This window comes from Dipodomys spectabilis, unplaced genomic scaffold (assembly GCF_019054845.1).
Source record: "Dipodomys spectabilis isolate Male_0828 unplaced genomic scaffold, ASM1905484v1 ptg000018l, whole genome shotgun sequence".
Taxonomy (NCBI): Eukaryota; Metazoa; Chordata; class Mammalia; order Rodentia; family Heteromyidae; genus Dipodomys; species Dipodomys spectabilis.
In genome coordinates this window covers 11,647,232-11,664,182 of record NW_024870695.1, presented here as the reverse complement: position 1 = coordinate 11,664,182, position 16,951 = coordinate 11,647,232, and the positions used below count along the sequence as shown (strand labels likewise).

At 46.3% G+C, this 16,951-nt stretch overlaps 2 protein-coding genes across 2 annotated transcripts; both read right to left on the bottom strand.

Annotated features, from left to right (window-relative positions):
• Window positions 1-1,999: 1,999 nt before the first annotated feature.
• Window positions 2,000-5,909, bottom strand: LOC122102529 (keratin, type I cuticular Ha4). The gene is made up of 7 exons (XM_042673274.1): window positions 5,550-5,909; window positions 5,370-5,452; window positions 3,862-4,018; window positions 3,126-3,287; window positions 2,902-3,027; window positions 2,524-2,744; window positions 2,000-2,092 (listed from the first exon to the last, which is right to left on the bottom strand). The coding sequence occupies exons 1-7, from the start codon at window positions 5,892-5,894 to the stop codon at window positions 2,017-2,019; spliced, it is 1,170 nt and encodes a 389-aa protein (XP_042529208.1). The 5' UTR covers window positions 5,895-5,909; the 3' UTR covers window positions 2,000-2,016.
• A 6,824-nt stretch (window positions 5,910-12,733) lies between these two features.
• Window positions 12,734-16,251, bottom strand: LOC122102446 (keratin, type I cuticular Ha1). Its single transcript, XM_042673170.1, has 7 exons — window positions 15,843-16,251; window positions 15,565-15,647; window positions 15,094-15,250; window positions 14,157-14,318; window positions 13,933-14,058; window positions 13,555-13,775; window positions 12,734-12,887 (listed from the first exon to the last, which is right to left on the bottom strand). Exons 1-7 carry the CDS (start codon window positions 16,188-16,190, stop codon window positions 12,734-12,736), a joined length of 1,251 nt encoding a protein of 416 aa, XP_042529104.1. The 5' UTR covers window positions 16,191-16,251.
• Window positions 16,252-16,951: the final 700 nt, after the last annotated feature.

Sequence of the window (16,951 nt, the reverse complement as noted above, 5' to 3'; positions counted from 1 at the left end):
TTGTATATAATAAGTTTATCTGATTTGGAGAGGGGAAGGGGAAGCACAGAGACAGCGGGACAAAGGGTGAGCCAATTCTGCAGTGAAACCCACTGGACACTATGTTGGAAATGAACTATATAACTTGGTGGGGAGGGAAGTCAGAAGGGGAAATACTGGGAGAGAATGAGGGAGAGAGTGACAATGTTCAAAAAGAAATTCACTCATGACCTGACTTATGTAACTGTAACCCCCCTGTATATCATCTTTACAATAAAATTTTTAATTTTTTTCAAAAAAGAATATTCTCCTTTCTGAGAATTACAGGAAATAAAATGACGAGAAGCTTATGGAAGCACACTACAGACATATGTGCAGAATCCTAGAGGAAGGAATAGAGCTGAGAAGGAAAAAGTAAGGACAGACCGTTGGTTAACTGCATTTCAAGGGTCTTTTTAGAAGCTAATGTCTTGGATATAAGAAATAAGTAAAGGAGTGATCCAGCTTGACTATCATAAATCTTAGTCCAATTAAACATGATGAGATGAAGGGACATCAGGCAAGACTATCTTTTTTTTTTTCCGTTGTGGGGCTTGAACTCTGGGCGTGGGCACTGTCCCTCAGCTCTTCAGCTCAAGGCTAGCACTCTACCACTTGAACCACAGCGCCGGCGTCTGGCTTTTTCTGTTTATATGGTGCTGAGGAATCAAACCCAGAGCCTCATGCACTCTACCACTAAGCCACCTTCCAAGCCCAGGTAAGACTATCTTATGGGCAATTGAAAACCTGGAACTTTTCCTGAGCACAAGACTTGAAAGTCATTATCAGTATAGGGGTCTTAGTCCTTCAGGAATAAGCTATAGAAGGAAAAAAAAAAAAAAAACAGGATAAAGATTTAAGTAGTCTCTCTATTTGGAACAAAAATAGGAAGATGGCTAATTAGAAGACAGAGCACAGGTTAATCCCAGAGATCACAGATGATCAGAGACATTATACAAGAGGACCCAGAGGGATCGGAGCTATAGAAATGAATGAGGGTGCATCTATGTTGGTGATTCAGGTCCAGCAGAGAGGTGAGTAGAGAGGATTTCTGGTCTCTGTGCAATTTCTATAGACACAAATGTTTAGGCAGTTTAGGGAAAAGGGAAGTCTAATAAGGCAAGAGCAGAAGCAAATAGGGAACGATGGGAAAAGGATTCTCCGACTATCAAGGATCTTGCCACAAGCAAGAACAGCATGGGTGTTGACAGCCAGGTTTTCTACAAAGTCTACCCTTCATAGAAACCCTTCTCCAGGGCTAGGAAGGTGGCTCAGTGGTAGAGCGTTTGCCTTGCATGCATGAGGCCCTGGGTTTGATTCCTCAGCACCACATAAGCAAAAAGAAAAAAGCCAGAAGTGGCACTGTGGCTCAAGTGGTAGAGCACTAGCCTTGAGCTGAAGAGCTCAAGAGCCCAGAGTTCAGGCCCCACGACCGGACCCAAAAAAAAAAACCTCCCCTCCACAGGAATCCCTCCCTCCCTCACCATCAGTGTTTCCAGAGGAACAAAATGGTCACGAGTCAGCCATTTAATCCATTTCAACCTCCAAATGTAGCACATTTTTATGAAACACCCTTGGTGAGGACTTTGCAAAGTATGACTATGAATGAGAAACACCTTTACTATGCCAGAGAAATAAAGTTTATTGGGAAATAAATAAAGTAACCTCCATGCATTCCAAGGAAGAGAGGAAAGCAGGGAATGGCAGCATATACTAGGAAGCTCCCTAAAGTGGTATCCAGAACTTGGATTACATCTTCAGAAACAAACATTTAAAAATAAACTAAAAAGACACAGCCCTCAACATGAAGGAGTTTCCCAGATGTTGGATGTTAATGGTATGTGTCTTTGCTTGTTGGATCTGGATAGACTGTTGGTGTCATGATATCATAGTTGGCATGATGAAGTTTCTTCATGGCAACTCAGCTTTGGAAAAGGGTGGACTGAGGCTACTTCCTGTACTCTGTGGATGTCTTCAAAGAGGAAATAAGTTGTTCACTTAACAGCAACGCTTTTGACAGCTGCCGCAGGAATTACCACTGGCATTGGTGGTAGCACATGGGTTGCAGGGGAGTCTAGAGGGACACAGATGTTTAGGGAAGGAAAAGAGAAAACATTAGAGGCGCACACATATGCTTTATACTTAAGGAGACAATCTATTGGTTCTAAGTGATTGGAATTCACTTGACTAAAATTGTGATTATTTTTGAAACCTTCTCCCTCTCCCAGAATGCCAGAACTTATCATGACCTTCCTTACCCAAGAGACAGTTGTCACTAGCAATTCTCTTTCACCACTTCCCAAACAGCCCTCAGAGTCAGAGCCCATTGACGTCCTGGTCACTGCTCAAAATTTGCATAGCTATGGCAGATCACTAAGCATATAGTAGACAATCCACGTTGATCTGATCATTTGGGGAGCTACAAAGATGGCCACCAGGAATGTGCCCCCACATTTTACAATCCTATGATGTACATTATCCCAGGAATTCTTCACCCAGACTCACTTGCAGTCCTCGCTCTCCAGCAGGCCCCGGTAGGTGTTGATCTCACACTCCAGCCGTGACCTGACATCCAGCAGCACCTGGTACTCCTGGTTCTGGCGCTCCAGGTCAGCCCTGATCTCAGACAGCTGCGACTCCACGTTGGTGATCAGACACTGCACCTGGGACAGCTGGGAGCTGTAGCGGGCCTCACTCTCTGTCAGCGTGTTCTCCAGAGAGTTCCTCTGCAGGGGAGAAGATGAGGATGTCAGGAGCTACTCCTGCAAAGCCTTCCTCCAGGGCCTGCCACACAACTCAGGAGCTTCAAGGACTCAGGGGACTGTGGTCTGAGGGACACTCCCCCACCACACACAGCTCATGGCCACTCTGAACAATACACACCAGGTTGTGCTGGGCCTGCAGCTCAATCTCCAGGGAGTTGACTGTGCGTCTCAGCTCAATGATCTCTGCCTGGTAGGACTGCAGCTGCTCTGAGCTGGACACCACCTGCTTGTTCAGCTCCTCAGTCTGCAGTAGCAGAAGGGGAAGAAACAGGGTCAGCCACTGCCTTGTGGACTCTGTCTGTGAGCCTAGAGTCCCAAATGACCGTGTGCTTCAATGCCTACCTGTGTGGTGAACCATTCCTCCACCTCCCTGCGGTTGGTCTCCACCAGGGCCTCGTACTGACACCTGGTATCGTTCAGCACCTTGTTGAGGTCCACAGTGGGAGCGGCGTCCACCTCCACGTTGAGGCGGTCTCCCAGCTGGCAGCGCAGGGTGTTGACTTCCTGCAGGGTGGGGGGAGAGAAGAATGAGCCCATAGAAATGGATTTCAATAAGTAGAAACACTCAAGTATTGAATTCCTCTTCCTTTGTCTTGAGAAAAGTCCCTAACTCCTCTCTGGCTCATTCACATTGTGTGCACATTTTATAGCACACATTTTCTTCTAACTTATCATCATTAGGCTTATATGTCTATCTCTCTACCCTAGACTATGAGCTCTTTGAAGAAAGGGGCCATGTTTTCTTCCTTTTCTCTTTTTGTTTTCCTCCATCCTCACCACCAAATTCATAACACAAGCAGTAGGGAACAGGGCTGTCAAGGAATGTCCTTCCTCAGAATTCTCCAGCACCTGCCCATCTCTCTCTCCTGAGAGCTTGAGAATTAGCAACATCCCTCATGCTATATGGATAGGATGGGCATTGGCATCACTGCATGGATAAAAGCATTGTCCTTTACTGACCGTCGGTGCAGGGGCCCACCCTAGGGAGCCTGCAGTTATTGCCACCTGATTCCCCACACTGATGACTAAGCCTGAAAGCTCTGAGACCCGCTTTTATTTGCTTTTCCCCCCCTCATACCTCCTCATGGTTCCTCTTGAGGGACAGCAGCTCCTCCCTCAGGGATTCCACCTGGGCCTCCAGGTCAGACCTACACAGGGTGAGCTCATCCAGGATTCTACGCAGGCCATTGATGTCGGACTCCACCAGCTGCCGCAGGGACCGCTCCGTCTCGTACCTGCACATGTCCATCAAAGTCAGAGAACAAGTCCAGAAATAGGCCCTCCTTCTACTCCTATGTCTTATTGGGATGGGATTGACAACTTGTTGAATTTACATTCTCTGTTCTTTCATATTTCACTCCTGCTATGTATGACTAGATTAGAGAGGTCCTTTGACTGACTTTAACACCAGATTGTACCCACCAGGAAACGAAGATGGGGTCTCTCACTCTATTCAGTCTTGTTCGTTACTCTATCACCAAATCAATCCATTCCCAAAGAACAATTCATTTCAATATCTGAATTTGGGATTTAAAAAAATCTTCCAGAAAGATCCATCCAGGTTGAGCTTCTTAATCAGAAAATCTAAAAGTTGAAAACCAGCACCAGTGGCTCACACCTGTAATCCTATCTACTCAGGAGGCTGAGATATGAAGATCTTAGTTTGAAGCCAGCCCCAGCAGAAAAGTCCTTGAGACTTTTATCTCCAATTAACCAGAAAAAAAAGCTGGAAGTGGTTCTAGTAGTAGAGACCTAGCCTTGTGCAAAGAAGGTAGGGAATAGCACCCAGGCCCTGAGTTCAAGCCCTAGTACTGACACAGAAAGAAAGAGAAGGCAGGCAGGAGGGAAGGAGCAGGGAGGGAGAGAGAAAAGAAGGAAGGAAGGAAGGAAGGAGGGAAGGAAGGAAGGAAGGAAGGAAGGAAAGAGAGAGGGAGGGAGGGAGAGAGGGAGGGAGGGAGGGAGAGAAGGACAGAGGGAGAAAAATTTAAATTCTAGAACTCAAAAATCTGAAACTCTTTGAACTTTGACATAACACCATGATGGCATGATTCCATACCTGACCTCACATGACAAATCATTGGCAAAACCCTACTAAAAACACTTTACAAAATTACTTCCATGGTATATGTATGTTATACATAAAACATAAATGAAATTCGGGACTTAGACTTGGGTTCCATCCCTAAAGATATTTCATTTTATATATGTGTATGTGTAAGAATTCTAAAAAAAATTAAAATCCAAGGTTGGAGGCCTGGCCCAGGTGGTAGAGCACCAGCCAATGAGCCAAAGCTTCGGATACAAAGTTTCAGTCCTGGTCTCAGAACCAAATAAAAGAAAAAAAAAATCCAAAACCTGAAATACTTCTGGTCCCAAGCATTTCAGGAAAAGGACACTCAACCTGTGTGGGCTGAAGAGAAGGCTGATCCATGAGTCTAGATGATTGATATTGATTCACATAACCAGAGGAAAAAGAAAAAGGAAGAGGTAACTTCCTCTGCCCTTCCAGAAAACATTAGGGCCATAGGGCCCTAGTAGAGCCCCCAGGGTCTTGTAGGTCATCTGTCCCAAAAGGGTTCAACATACTTGGTCCTGAAGTCATCAGAGGCCAGCTTGGCATTGTCAACCTGCACCAGCAGCCTGGAATTCTCAGACTTGGCACACAGAATCTGAAGAAAAGAAAAGAAAGAAAGAAAAGCAGTGATTATAACACGAGGTTTTAACAAAAGAGCCAGCTGTTGCGGAGTCTCCGCATTACCCCCTCACCTTCTGCTGGAGCTCCTCAATGGTCCGGAAGTAGGACTGGTAGGCAGGACACACCAGTGGGTCCTGCTGCTGGTTCCTCTCCTGGATGCGGCTCTCCAGCTCTGCATTCTCTCGCTCCAGCTGACGCACCTTCTCCAGGTAGCTGGCCAGGCGGTCGTTCAAGAACTGCATGGTCTCCTTCTCGCTGCCATTGAAGGAGCCCTCGCAGAACCAGTTGCTGGTGCCCACATTGGCGGGGATGTTGCAGGCACCGGGCAGGGTGCAGCCGTGGCAGCTGTGAGGAATGCAAGGCCGGGAGGCGCAGCTGGTGCGGCAGCTCAGGTTGGGCAGGCAGTTGCAAGCCATGGTGCTGAGAGAGGCAATGGGAGGGTGGTGAGCTATGGAGGTAGATGTGGGTGAGGTTTGAGTCTCTCCTTCCTCCATGGTCCTTTTATACTCTTAATGGTGGGTGGGGGCCTAGGAAAACAGCATCATTTCCTTTCCTAATGCTTTAGCTAATTTTTTTTTTTCGTCAAAATATGCTACTTAGATGCTTCCACAGAGTCCCCCCTCATCCCATAAAATTATTCCATTTAGCTTGTGTCACACCAGGCTCTTCCTGCGCACTATTGGTTGATGGAATTAGTTTCATCAGATGGCTTCAAAGGAGCTAGAATCATCACGTCTCCAAGAGGCTCAGGCCATTACTCAGAGGGGATAACAACCAGGAACATGGGGTGGAGTTGCTTGGGAATCAATCAGAAGCTCTCCGCCCATAAGATTATGTCACCATATTCCCTAGAAAGACAATTGTTGGGTGAATATTTTTTCCAAGTTGCCCTCTTCCCCTGAATCTCTATGCACATTTGAGTATTCTTATACCCTGTATTAGCTGGAAGGCTCCTGAGCCTTGCTGCTATTAGTTGGGGCTTAGAGTTTCAGCCAGTACCTGGAGATACTGCATGTTGCTAGTCTGGAAAAGATCAAGCAAGATGTAAACTGGATGGTTGGAAATCATACCAACAGGAGAATTAGCCACCAACAACCGGCAAGCTGCACCCAGCATTTGATCCTCACAGTTCATTTTTGGGAGATGGTGGAATCTTTAAAATTCGAGGGGTTTCTGGGGTCAGGTTTATGTAGCTTGAGGGAAACACCCAGTCTGAACTAAGTTCAGCCTGCTGCATGTTTTGCAGCTGAAATTTTAATGGAATACAACCATGCCCGCTCATTTTGGCATTACCTGTGTTTGAATTGCAGTAGCTGTGGTAAGTGTTATGACAGAGCTTAAGGTCAGAAAAGCCTAAAGCATCTGCTACTTGGCCCTGTGCAAAGAAAGGTTTGGCAAACTGCACTAACGCAACCGTCAATCTAAACCTGAGAAAAGGAAAAGGTATTTTTGAAAGGTGACACTGGGAATAATCCAGAAGGGTGAGAGTTCAAGCGGCAGCACTGAATTCTAAGTAGGAAGCCTAATATTACTAATATTCATCAAGAAAGGACACCAGAGTGAGATGTTTGGCACTTTCCGTGATGACTTGATCTCAAACTCTATAGAAAATTTTCTCACCTGAGTCCTAAAAATGCACCTTTTTCTAAGAACAATAACACCCTTAGAAGTATGACCCTGCCACCTAAGTTCCCAGGTTACAGTGCCCAAGAAAATACAACTTAGCTCCATCACCCTCAAAAAGCAGACACTGAGCCGGGCACCAGTGGCTTACTCCTATAATCCTAGCTACTCAAGAGGCTGAAGATTGCAGTTTAAAGCCAGTCTGGGCATGAAAGTCCATGGGACTCTTATCTCCAATTAACCACCAGAAAACCAGATGTGGAGCTGTAGCTCAAAGTGGCAGAGCACTAGCCTTGAGCTCAAAAGCTCAGAGACAGCACCCAGGTCCTGAGTTCAAGCCCCATAACTGACAAAAATAAAAGAAAGAAGAAGTAGACTGAAAAAAATCCATCCCAACTCTCCCAGTGGGCCATGTAGAGGCAGGCATGGACAGGAGGAAAGGGATTATAAAGAGGTTTATTAGTGGAGCCACCTTGCCCCTGGGGAAAGCGAGAACTATGGCGTCTGCCCCTAACCAGATGGTAGCTTGAACTCTGGGCCTAGTTGTGGGAGGTCCTCTATATACACAGGTAGGTCTGGGTAGAGAATAGAAGTGGCCAGCTGTCCTGGCAGGAATTCTAGGGCAGGGAGGAGCTCAGGTCCGGGTCCAGGTGGAGCTGGGGGCTACAAGCTGTCCCGGGAAATGTAGCGGGAGTGGCTGAGGACCTGAGGTAGGAATAATGCCAACACAGACACTGTTCTACAAGATGGTGGTCTTCTCCACAATGCCATTGTCCTTTGTCTTTCCCATACCCTTAGGAATATTCCAATTACACCAAAGTTAACCTTACTGCAGTGCTGTCCCTCACCTCAACTTCTTTTCCTGATACACGATCTTTCCTTGCTTCTACTTAGAAACTAAGGCATGGCTCAGAAAAAAATCTCAACTGAATTCAATTTATGGAAGAAAATATAAATCATTTAAAGAAGGTTGTGTTCAAACATCAAAGGCAATCGTAGAGGAGCAAACAAATGTGCCTTTGATTTTAGTTATCTGAGCCTTTCTTTATTTCCCCCTTAGTCTAAAGGCCTATACATGAACTCAGTGTATCGTTTCAAATAATCGAGTCTTAGTTTCTGTTAGGTTTGCTTTCCTTTTAGTGTAACAGTAATACCTCAAGTAAAGAAAGCATATGTGTACAATAATCTGCATGCTTTCTTTACTCATTTTCATTCTTTGTTGCTCAGGCCCATCTTTTAGTTTGATGTTCTTTTCTCCTGCTTGATGTAATGTGCTCTTAAAACCTTGTAGTGAATTTTACCCTTAAGTTACTGTCCATTGGGACATGATATATTTCCCATCTCTTCATTGAAATTCTCTCTTTGCTCAACTATTGTTTCCCCTGATCTTATAGAATATCTTTCCAGTAGTTGTTTTAAATTCTCTTTCATGTGAATAACTCTCCATCCATTTCACTGGGATTTGGAAGATTATTGCTTCCTTGTGTTTGGCACATTATCCCTTGTTTTTATGCTCCTTGACTCCACTAGTATCTGGGCATGAGACAAAATAGCCACCACTTTTCTCAGTTCTCACAGACTCACCTTAGATAGGGCATTTATCATCAATCAGCTCAGGCTGTGATTCTGGAGGCCTCTGGAATTTCGGAGCTAGTCCAAACTACATTCTTGTTCTTTGAGGCCCCCAGGTATCTGGGATATATGAAATCCTGTCTGTACTCTGACAGAAATAAGAAGACTGCTCTTCAAGCAGGCTCCAGAAAAGTTGGAGATAAGGACACATGATCCAACTCTTTCTCTCCTCAAGGAGAATCTGGAATCTGGAGGATTTCTCATCCTGCATGGAGCTAAGGAAGAGGGCCGTGGTAAATGTTATGATGCCGGTATAAATTGTTGTCTTTGTTCTCAATGGCTCCTAGCTGTCTAAATATACTAAATCTCATTAGCACCCCAAGACAGACAAGACAGAATTGATTGCATTAGAAACTCTTGGGAGGGAATATAAGTATGGCATCTAGGATCCAATCTTTTCCTTTCCTTGCCACACAGATGCCAAGGACTGGAGGTTTCTTCCTGGTCATTGTGTTGGGGTTAGGGAATGTGGAAAAAAGGTATCATAAATGTTTCCTCGGCTTCACTTTGGCTGGTTCTGTTCACCTCAGGTGCAAGAGCCTAGTTAGTGGATTTCCCACAAAGGGAATCGACCTGTGTATATTGACTCTGTGTATCTATGGGAGAAACGAGAGTCAGGGACTTAACATTTCACCATCTTGCTGATGTCATCCCCAGAAGCAAAGGTTTGAACTTAAATAATTCACATACCTCCTTATGGTATAAGTTAAGAGAAGTCATTTCCCTTTTCTGAGTCTTATTTTCTTCATCTTTTAAGTAATAATGATGCTCTGTAACTCACAGTGTGTGCGTCTGTATGTTTGTATGTCTGTACATGTGTGTGCGTGTGTGATAAGATATTATTGTGGTTGAAGGATGGGGTAGCAATGATTACTTTTAAAAACTTCATCCTTCCTATTTTGACCTAGATGGTTCAGATAAAGAATTTCATGTAAATCCAGATACCTGGGCGCATTGTCCATGTTAACATGGTAGGGACCAAATCTCACTCACCTAGCAAGCACTAAGGGACACAGAACTCTCTGCATGGGTTTATCTGGAGTGGGGGTGTGGGAACAAATTTTTACACCAACTTAATAACTTGTAGAAGTTGGTAGATGATCACTGTCTGTCACCTTCTCTCATCTTTTGCATTTGGTTATCTTATTTTGAATGATTCTTGAAGAGAACAAGTTTACTTCATGAGGTATATTGCCACCAACAACTCCTGATACTGGCATGGAAATGGATTCAGCTCATCTTATGGGAACCCTCCCCACCCCCAGCCTTAAGGCTCTGTACAAGCATTCATAATTATAATGTCAGTATTGTTGTTCATTGATGATGATGATGATGATGATGATGATGATAATGATGGTACCATGTCGTGAATACTTGTTATTGATTTTTCCACACAACTCAGTAAGATTGGGTTATTTCCTTTTTGTAGATAAAGAAAATCAATTGGAAAATGTTTAAAATTTGCCTAAAATATAATCAATTTGTGTTGGGGTTGGAAGTTGAGTGATTCAGGTATCTGAGAGCAAAGCCTGAAACACCTAAATATACTGTTAAAAATCCTTCTATTGCCAGGCACCAGTGACTCACACCTACAATCCTAGCTGCTCAGGAAGCTGAGATCTGAGGATCCAGGTTCAAAGCCAGCTCCAAATAAACACCAGAAAAGAGGAAGTGGAGCTGTGGCTCAAAGTGATAGAACACTAATCTTGAGCAAAAAAGCTTAGGAACAGCACCCAGGCCCTGAGTTCAAGCCCCATGACCCAGAGTCTTTTCTGATTTTCAGAGGGGAAGGAAGTCTTAGATTCACTGCTGTCTACTGCCCCTCATTTCAGTTTTTCTCTCTGGTCTGAAGTTCCCACCTTCTATACTCCATCAGTCCCCCAAGTACCTCCTCTTCCTATGACCTTAGACATCTGGTTTCTCTCTGAGGTTCTCCTAAGATGAGTACAAGTTTCACTAATTTAATTTTCTTCCCAAGACAACAGCAGTTCTGCATAGTTGACTGAACTATCCAGGTTAGAAATTAGATTGACTGGGACTGGGAAGGTGGCTCAGTGGTAGAGCTCTTGCCTTGCATGCATGAGGCCCTGGGTTCGATTCCTCAGCACCACATAAGCAAAAAGAAAAAATCCGGAAGTGGAGCTGTGGCTCAAGTGGTAGAGTGCTAGCCTTGAGCTGAAGAGCTGAGGGACAGCGCCCAGGCCCAGAGTTCAGGCCCCATGACCGAACCCAAAAAAAAAAGAAATTAGATTGACTTTTTTTTTTTTGGGGGGGGGGGGTCTGGTCGTGGGGCCTGAACTCTGGGCCTGGGCGCTGTCCCTCAGCTCTTCAGTTCAAGGCTAGTGCTCCACCACTTGAGCCACAGCGCCACTTCTGGCTTTTTTCTTTTTGCTTATGGGGTGGTGAGGAATAGAACTCAGAGCCTCATGCATGCAAGGCAAGTGCTCTACCACTGAGCCACTTTCCCAGCCCCAACTTTTTCTGAAATCTAAGAGGTGAAAATCTAAGAAATGAAAAGACCTAAACCTAAGATCTAAAGCTATAAAACTCACAGAAGAAAATATTTTTTAAAAAACTTAAAAATGAGCAAAGAACTTGAATAGAAATTCCTCCAATGAAGATATGCAAATGACCAATAAACACTTAAAAAGATTCTCAACAGCACTAATCATTAGGGAAATGCAAGAGCCAGGCACAGTGTCACACGCCTGTAACATCTGATGGGAAGACTGAGGCAAACGGATCACAAGTTGAAGGCTACAGTGAGATATCACTTCATACCCCTTTTCAGATGGATATTATTTTAAAACCAACAGGTAGAAAATAACAAGTTCAGGGGAGTATTGGAACCTTTCTCGGTAGGAATGGTGCAGCCACTGTGGAAAATATATCATTTCAGTTCACCGGATTGTGTTTACCAGAGTACACTGGCAATATCAAAGGCATTAGGAAGCTAATGTCGGTCCCTTACACAAATATTCATTAGAATTAAAGAAGCCCTTTCTTCACACATACGGAGGCTAACTACCCCCTTATAGCACTTCGATATTTGCTACCACCACCAACCTGGTGATTTATAATAGCACTACTTGGGGACTCATTTGTTTTCTTTTCTTTAAATAAATTACTTGCAGTTGAGAACTGTCACGATATGTCTCTCCCAACGCCACCACCCAGAACCTTCCAAGTAGAAATTGAACAAGTACAGGGTAGGTTGAATTGGAAAAATAAATCAATAAATAAAAGGCAAAGCAACAAATTGATGGAGTGGAGCATCGGGAAGTCCCCACTGATAACAATATTCATACACAAGGGAAAGGAGAAAATGCTGGGTATATCAAGAAAAGCCAGAAGGTTCTTTTCCAGGGTGTTCCTGAGACTGCCTGAATCATTGATCTAGAACAAGTCTGGACCCCCAACTCCTGCTGAGAAAGGATGAGTGAGAGCCTCCTCAATATATATTTGGGTACCAGCAGCTCTGGGGGTTGGTTCAGGTCATGAGAAAAATCCAGGAGTCAAGGAGCACAGAACGCAGTAGCTCTGCCTTCTCAACCTCTCCTATGGGTGCAGAGTGCCAGGCCAGCTATCTGCCTCCCAAGTTTGGTACAACCCTTGTCTGCAAGAGTCATGTCATTGTATGGTCTGACTTTCAAGTGGCTTTTAATAGAGTCCTCCAGTGATGAATATGTTGCAACAGATGAATACCAATGAGAAAGGTATGCGCTTTGCCAGGAAAATGGCATTTATTAGGTTACAAGGGAGGGCCGCTGGCACTTCAGAGAGTTCTCTGGGTAAAAGCAAAGAAGTAGATTCTGATGAAGGAAAAGGCAGGCATGGGATGGTCTAGAACAGGTTGAGGTGGTTAGATGCTTCGGGTGAGTTTCTTAGCCATCCTCACTGAGGCAGCTCCATCCATTTAGTTTGTTGAGTGGACCAGAGCCAAGCCAAAGCTCTGGAGCACTAGGCCCTACATCCTTGCTCCTTTGGCATTTCCCGGGCTCTAGCGCACAAAGGAGTTGCAGGGCCCACAACGGGGTCGTGGGACACAAGGTGTGCAGGGGGCCGGAGGTGGGCAGGGGGTGCAGGGATTGGACACACAGGGCCCGATGGGTTTGCCGCACGCGTTGCTTGTGGCACAGGGGTTGCAGGGCAGCCTGGAGACAAAGAAGGATGCAGAAAAGTGAGCAGAGGCAAATGTCTAATCATCTAGTACAGAGACACTGCCACCACCGCCCCCCTGCCCTCCGCCCAGGGTGAGCTGCCTCTTAGGCCTCCACCTGACCTGGAACAGGGAAGGCCGAAGCTCCTCCAGCTGTAAACTTTCCAAGTGCTACAACTAACATAGGCATCCCCAAAGTAAATACTAAGCAGAAACTCTAACCTCTACCTCCAATCTATCTATTCCTAGCTGGTGAGCTTCTCAAATCTTAGCTTCCTCACCTACAGAAGAGGAAGATTGTTGATCCAATTATCCTGGGGGGTGATTATAGGGTCAGATAAGTAGTATATAGCAATACACCCTCTCACAATAAGGTACTGTATAAAATAAGGCATGTTGGTCACATATCCCATCACCATGCAGGTCACGAGAGCAGAATTCAGAGAATTGCCTGTCCCATTTCACTTTGTACATCGGACAACTCTTGCTACCAAACCCCATAGCTATATGTATTGTTGGTTACCATATGTTTTCTGAGCTCTATGTGAGTACAGCTGGTATGAAAGAGGACTTCCCTTCTAAGGTATGCAATCTCTGGAGCAAGCAATCAGGGAATGAACTCCTGATGTGCCGGCATCTAACCCCTCGAGCTAGGCACTCACTTGCAGTCTTCGCTCTCCAGCAGGCCCCGGTACGTGTTGATCTCACACTCTAGCCGGGCCTTGACATCCAGCAGCACCTGGTACTCCTGGTTCTGGCGCTCCAGGTCAGACCTGATCTCAGACAGCTGCGACTCCACGTTGGTGATCAGACACTGCACCTGGGACAGCTGGGAGCTGTAGCGGGCCTCACTCTCTGTCAGCGTGTTCTCCAGAGAGTTCCTCTGCAGGGGAGAAGATGAGGATGTCAGGAGCTACTCCTGCAAAGCCTTCCTCCAGGGCCTGCCACACAACTCAGGAGCTTCAAGGACTCAGGGGAGCGTGGTCTGAGGGACACTCCCCCACCACACACGGCTCATGGCTACTCTGAACAATACACACCAGGTTGTGCTGGGCCTGCAGCTCAATCTCCAGGGAGTTGACTGTGCGTCTCAGCTCGATGATCTCTGCCTGGTAGGACTGCAGCTGCTCTGAGCTGGACACCACCTGCTTGTTCAGCTCCTCAGTCTGCAATAGCAGAAGGGGAAGAGACAGGGTCAGCCGCTGCCTTGTGGACTCTGTCTGTGAGCCTAGAATCCCAAATGGCCGTGTGCTTCGATGCCCACCTGTGTGGTGAACCATTCCTCCACCTCCCTGCGGTTGGTCTCCACCAGGGCCTCGTACTGACACCTGGTCTCGTTCAGCACCCTGTTGAGGTCCACGGTGGGAGCGGCATCCACCTCCACGTTGAGGCGGTCTCCCAGCTGGCAGCGCAGGGTGTTGACTTCCTGTGGATACAAAACAAACACAGAAGTTGCTATCCTGAACGGAGGATAGACTCAGAGATGATACCGGTTGATGAGTCCCTGTTCTCCCCACTCAGAAAAAGAACTTCCATCAGAGCAGTCCATGACAGCTCAGGGCCAAATGGTGTGCACTCCACATGGCACACCTCCTTCCATGCCCAGGCTGTGCTGTGGCATTTAGTCCACAGAACAGTTCCAATGAATTGCCTCAGCAATCAGTGAAGCAGGCAGTCAGAGTAAAGACTTAATTCCCAGATTAAAGACTAGCTGTGAGAAGCTCAGAAGGCAAAGAATTGGCCGTACAACTTCAGATTCTATATCAATCCGTTCTTGCCAAGTAAGAAGTAAAATGATATCATGGCCCCTTCTGGGAGATAGAAGAAATGTCTCCAAGAACAGTGGAGGCATGTATGCATTAGCCTTGACTTTCTGATTTTTGGTTTAAAAAAAATGAATTTCTTTGCATGGCACAAATATCTCATTCCTGGGCCCCATTCTCCAATTTGATGACCAGTTAGTGGCTAAGAGAGGTGTTGTAAGAAACCAAGATGCACAAGGTTTTTGAATGGAAAATATCTTGCGTGGGAACATGAGCAGGTTTTACCTCAAATTTCTCTTTCATTATGAGGCCATGATGGTTTTTCTTTGTTAAAGGAATTCATAAAGGCACCTTCAACTTCATACCTGTACTTCTGATTCTGCTTCTCCAAATCCCTAACGCTCCCCTTAGCTTGAGGCTGGGAATTTCCGGTCTCACCTCCTCGTGGTTCCTCTTGAGACAGAGCAGCTCCTCCTTCAGGGACTCCACCTGGGCCTCCAGGTCAGACTTGCACAGGGTCAGCTCATCCAGGATCCTGCGCAGGCCGTTGATGTCGGACTCCACCAGCTGCCGCAGGGACAGCTCCGTCTCATACCTCCACAAAGATGGGGTCAGAGTAAGACTTCAAGACTCACAAGAATTGGCCCCTATAACCTCACTGGCCTTTGCCTTACTACTTCCTGTGGCACATACACTCAAGAGACAGAGGGGCTTAGCAGCTCTGCCTAGACCCAGTGTTATTCTCATCTATATTTTTGTGTTTTCTTTGCTCAGTTCACCCCAAACCTCTTCAGCATCCTTCACAACGGATGGAGTGGTCTGTTGTTCACTGAAGCGGTGGGGATCCCTTTCTTTAAATAGAGGCTCCTATGAGGCAAAGGCTACAGGTTTGAATCCCAAATCACTCACTTGGTCCTGAAGTCATCAGCAGCCAGCTTAGCGTTGTCAACCTGCACCACCATCCTGGCGTTCTCAGACTTGGTGCACAGGATCTAAGGAGTGAGAAGCTGCTTAGTGAGGGTGGAAAAATCCAACTCCTTTAAAATGGCTGTAAACAGTATGTGGGAGGTAAAAAGGGAAAGCCATGGGGGAAACACGTGGTTCCCCCCAGGCTGAGAACAACAGTGAGCTCCCCTTGCTGAAAGATGACAGCGAAGCCCCCCACACACACATACACACACACACACCTTCTGCTGGAGCTCCTCAATGGTCCGGAAGTAGGCCTGGTAGGCAGGACACACCAGTGGGTCCTGCTGCTGGTTCCTCTCCTGGATGCGGCTCTCCAGCTCTGCATTCTCTCGCTCCAGCTGACGCACCTTCTCCAGGTAGCTGGCCAAGCGGTCGTTCAAGAACTGCATGGTCTCCTTCTCATTGCCGTTGAAGGAGCCCTCGCAGAACCAGTTGCAGTTGCCCACATTGGCGGGGATGTTGCAGGCACCGGGCAGGGTGCAGCTGTGGCAGCTGGGAGGAATGCAAGGCCGGGAGGCGCAGCTGGTGCGGCAGCTCAGGTTGGGCAGGCAGCAGTTGTACGGCATGGTGCTGGAGGGAGCGAGGTGCCTGGATGAACACAGAGTACAAGTTTCCTAAGCCTCAGAGTTGTGGGTCACCTACCTCTGGTGAGCATTTATACTCCTTCCACAGAGGGTGTGGATATGGTATGTGATGTCTTTTTCTCTTTGTACTTCTCCACTGGTTTTAGACGCCCTTCCGTTCAGTCTGTTATTTGCTTTCCTCAGAAGAGTCCCTTCTCCCATAAAATTCTTTACTTGGGCTTCTTGCTAAGTCAGGACTCTTCTTCAGGCAGTACACCCATGAAATCAGAGTTCTGTGGTAGACCTTCAAAGAGGCCTATTCCGTCCAGCCCTCATTAATTGGGTGTGGGTCCATCCAATGGCATTCTTCTGTGTCACATGATCTTTTAGGCCCATCATCAAATTCACACCATGGTCCCCCTGACATTTCTTGTGAGAGACACAGCTTGGTGTGAGGAAGAAGTCACCTTAAATATCAGCAATCTGCTCCCTTTCCCTCTGCTTTAAGAAAAGGATCAGAAGTAGCATCTCAGGCTCAGGATGGATGATTGAAGTAGATGACTAACACTTACCTGCCCATGACTGAAAAGGGAGGGGAGTGTTTCACAGAGCCGCATGATAACCCCCTTCCAGTTATCATGCAAGAGAGTTGTAGAAAAGAGGAAAGTGTTATTATAATTAGCCGGTTGTACAAAGGGGTTTTGACTCAGCATGTCTGCTCGTGGGTATAATGCAGCTTGATCAGTGTCCCCCCCCCTTCCATC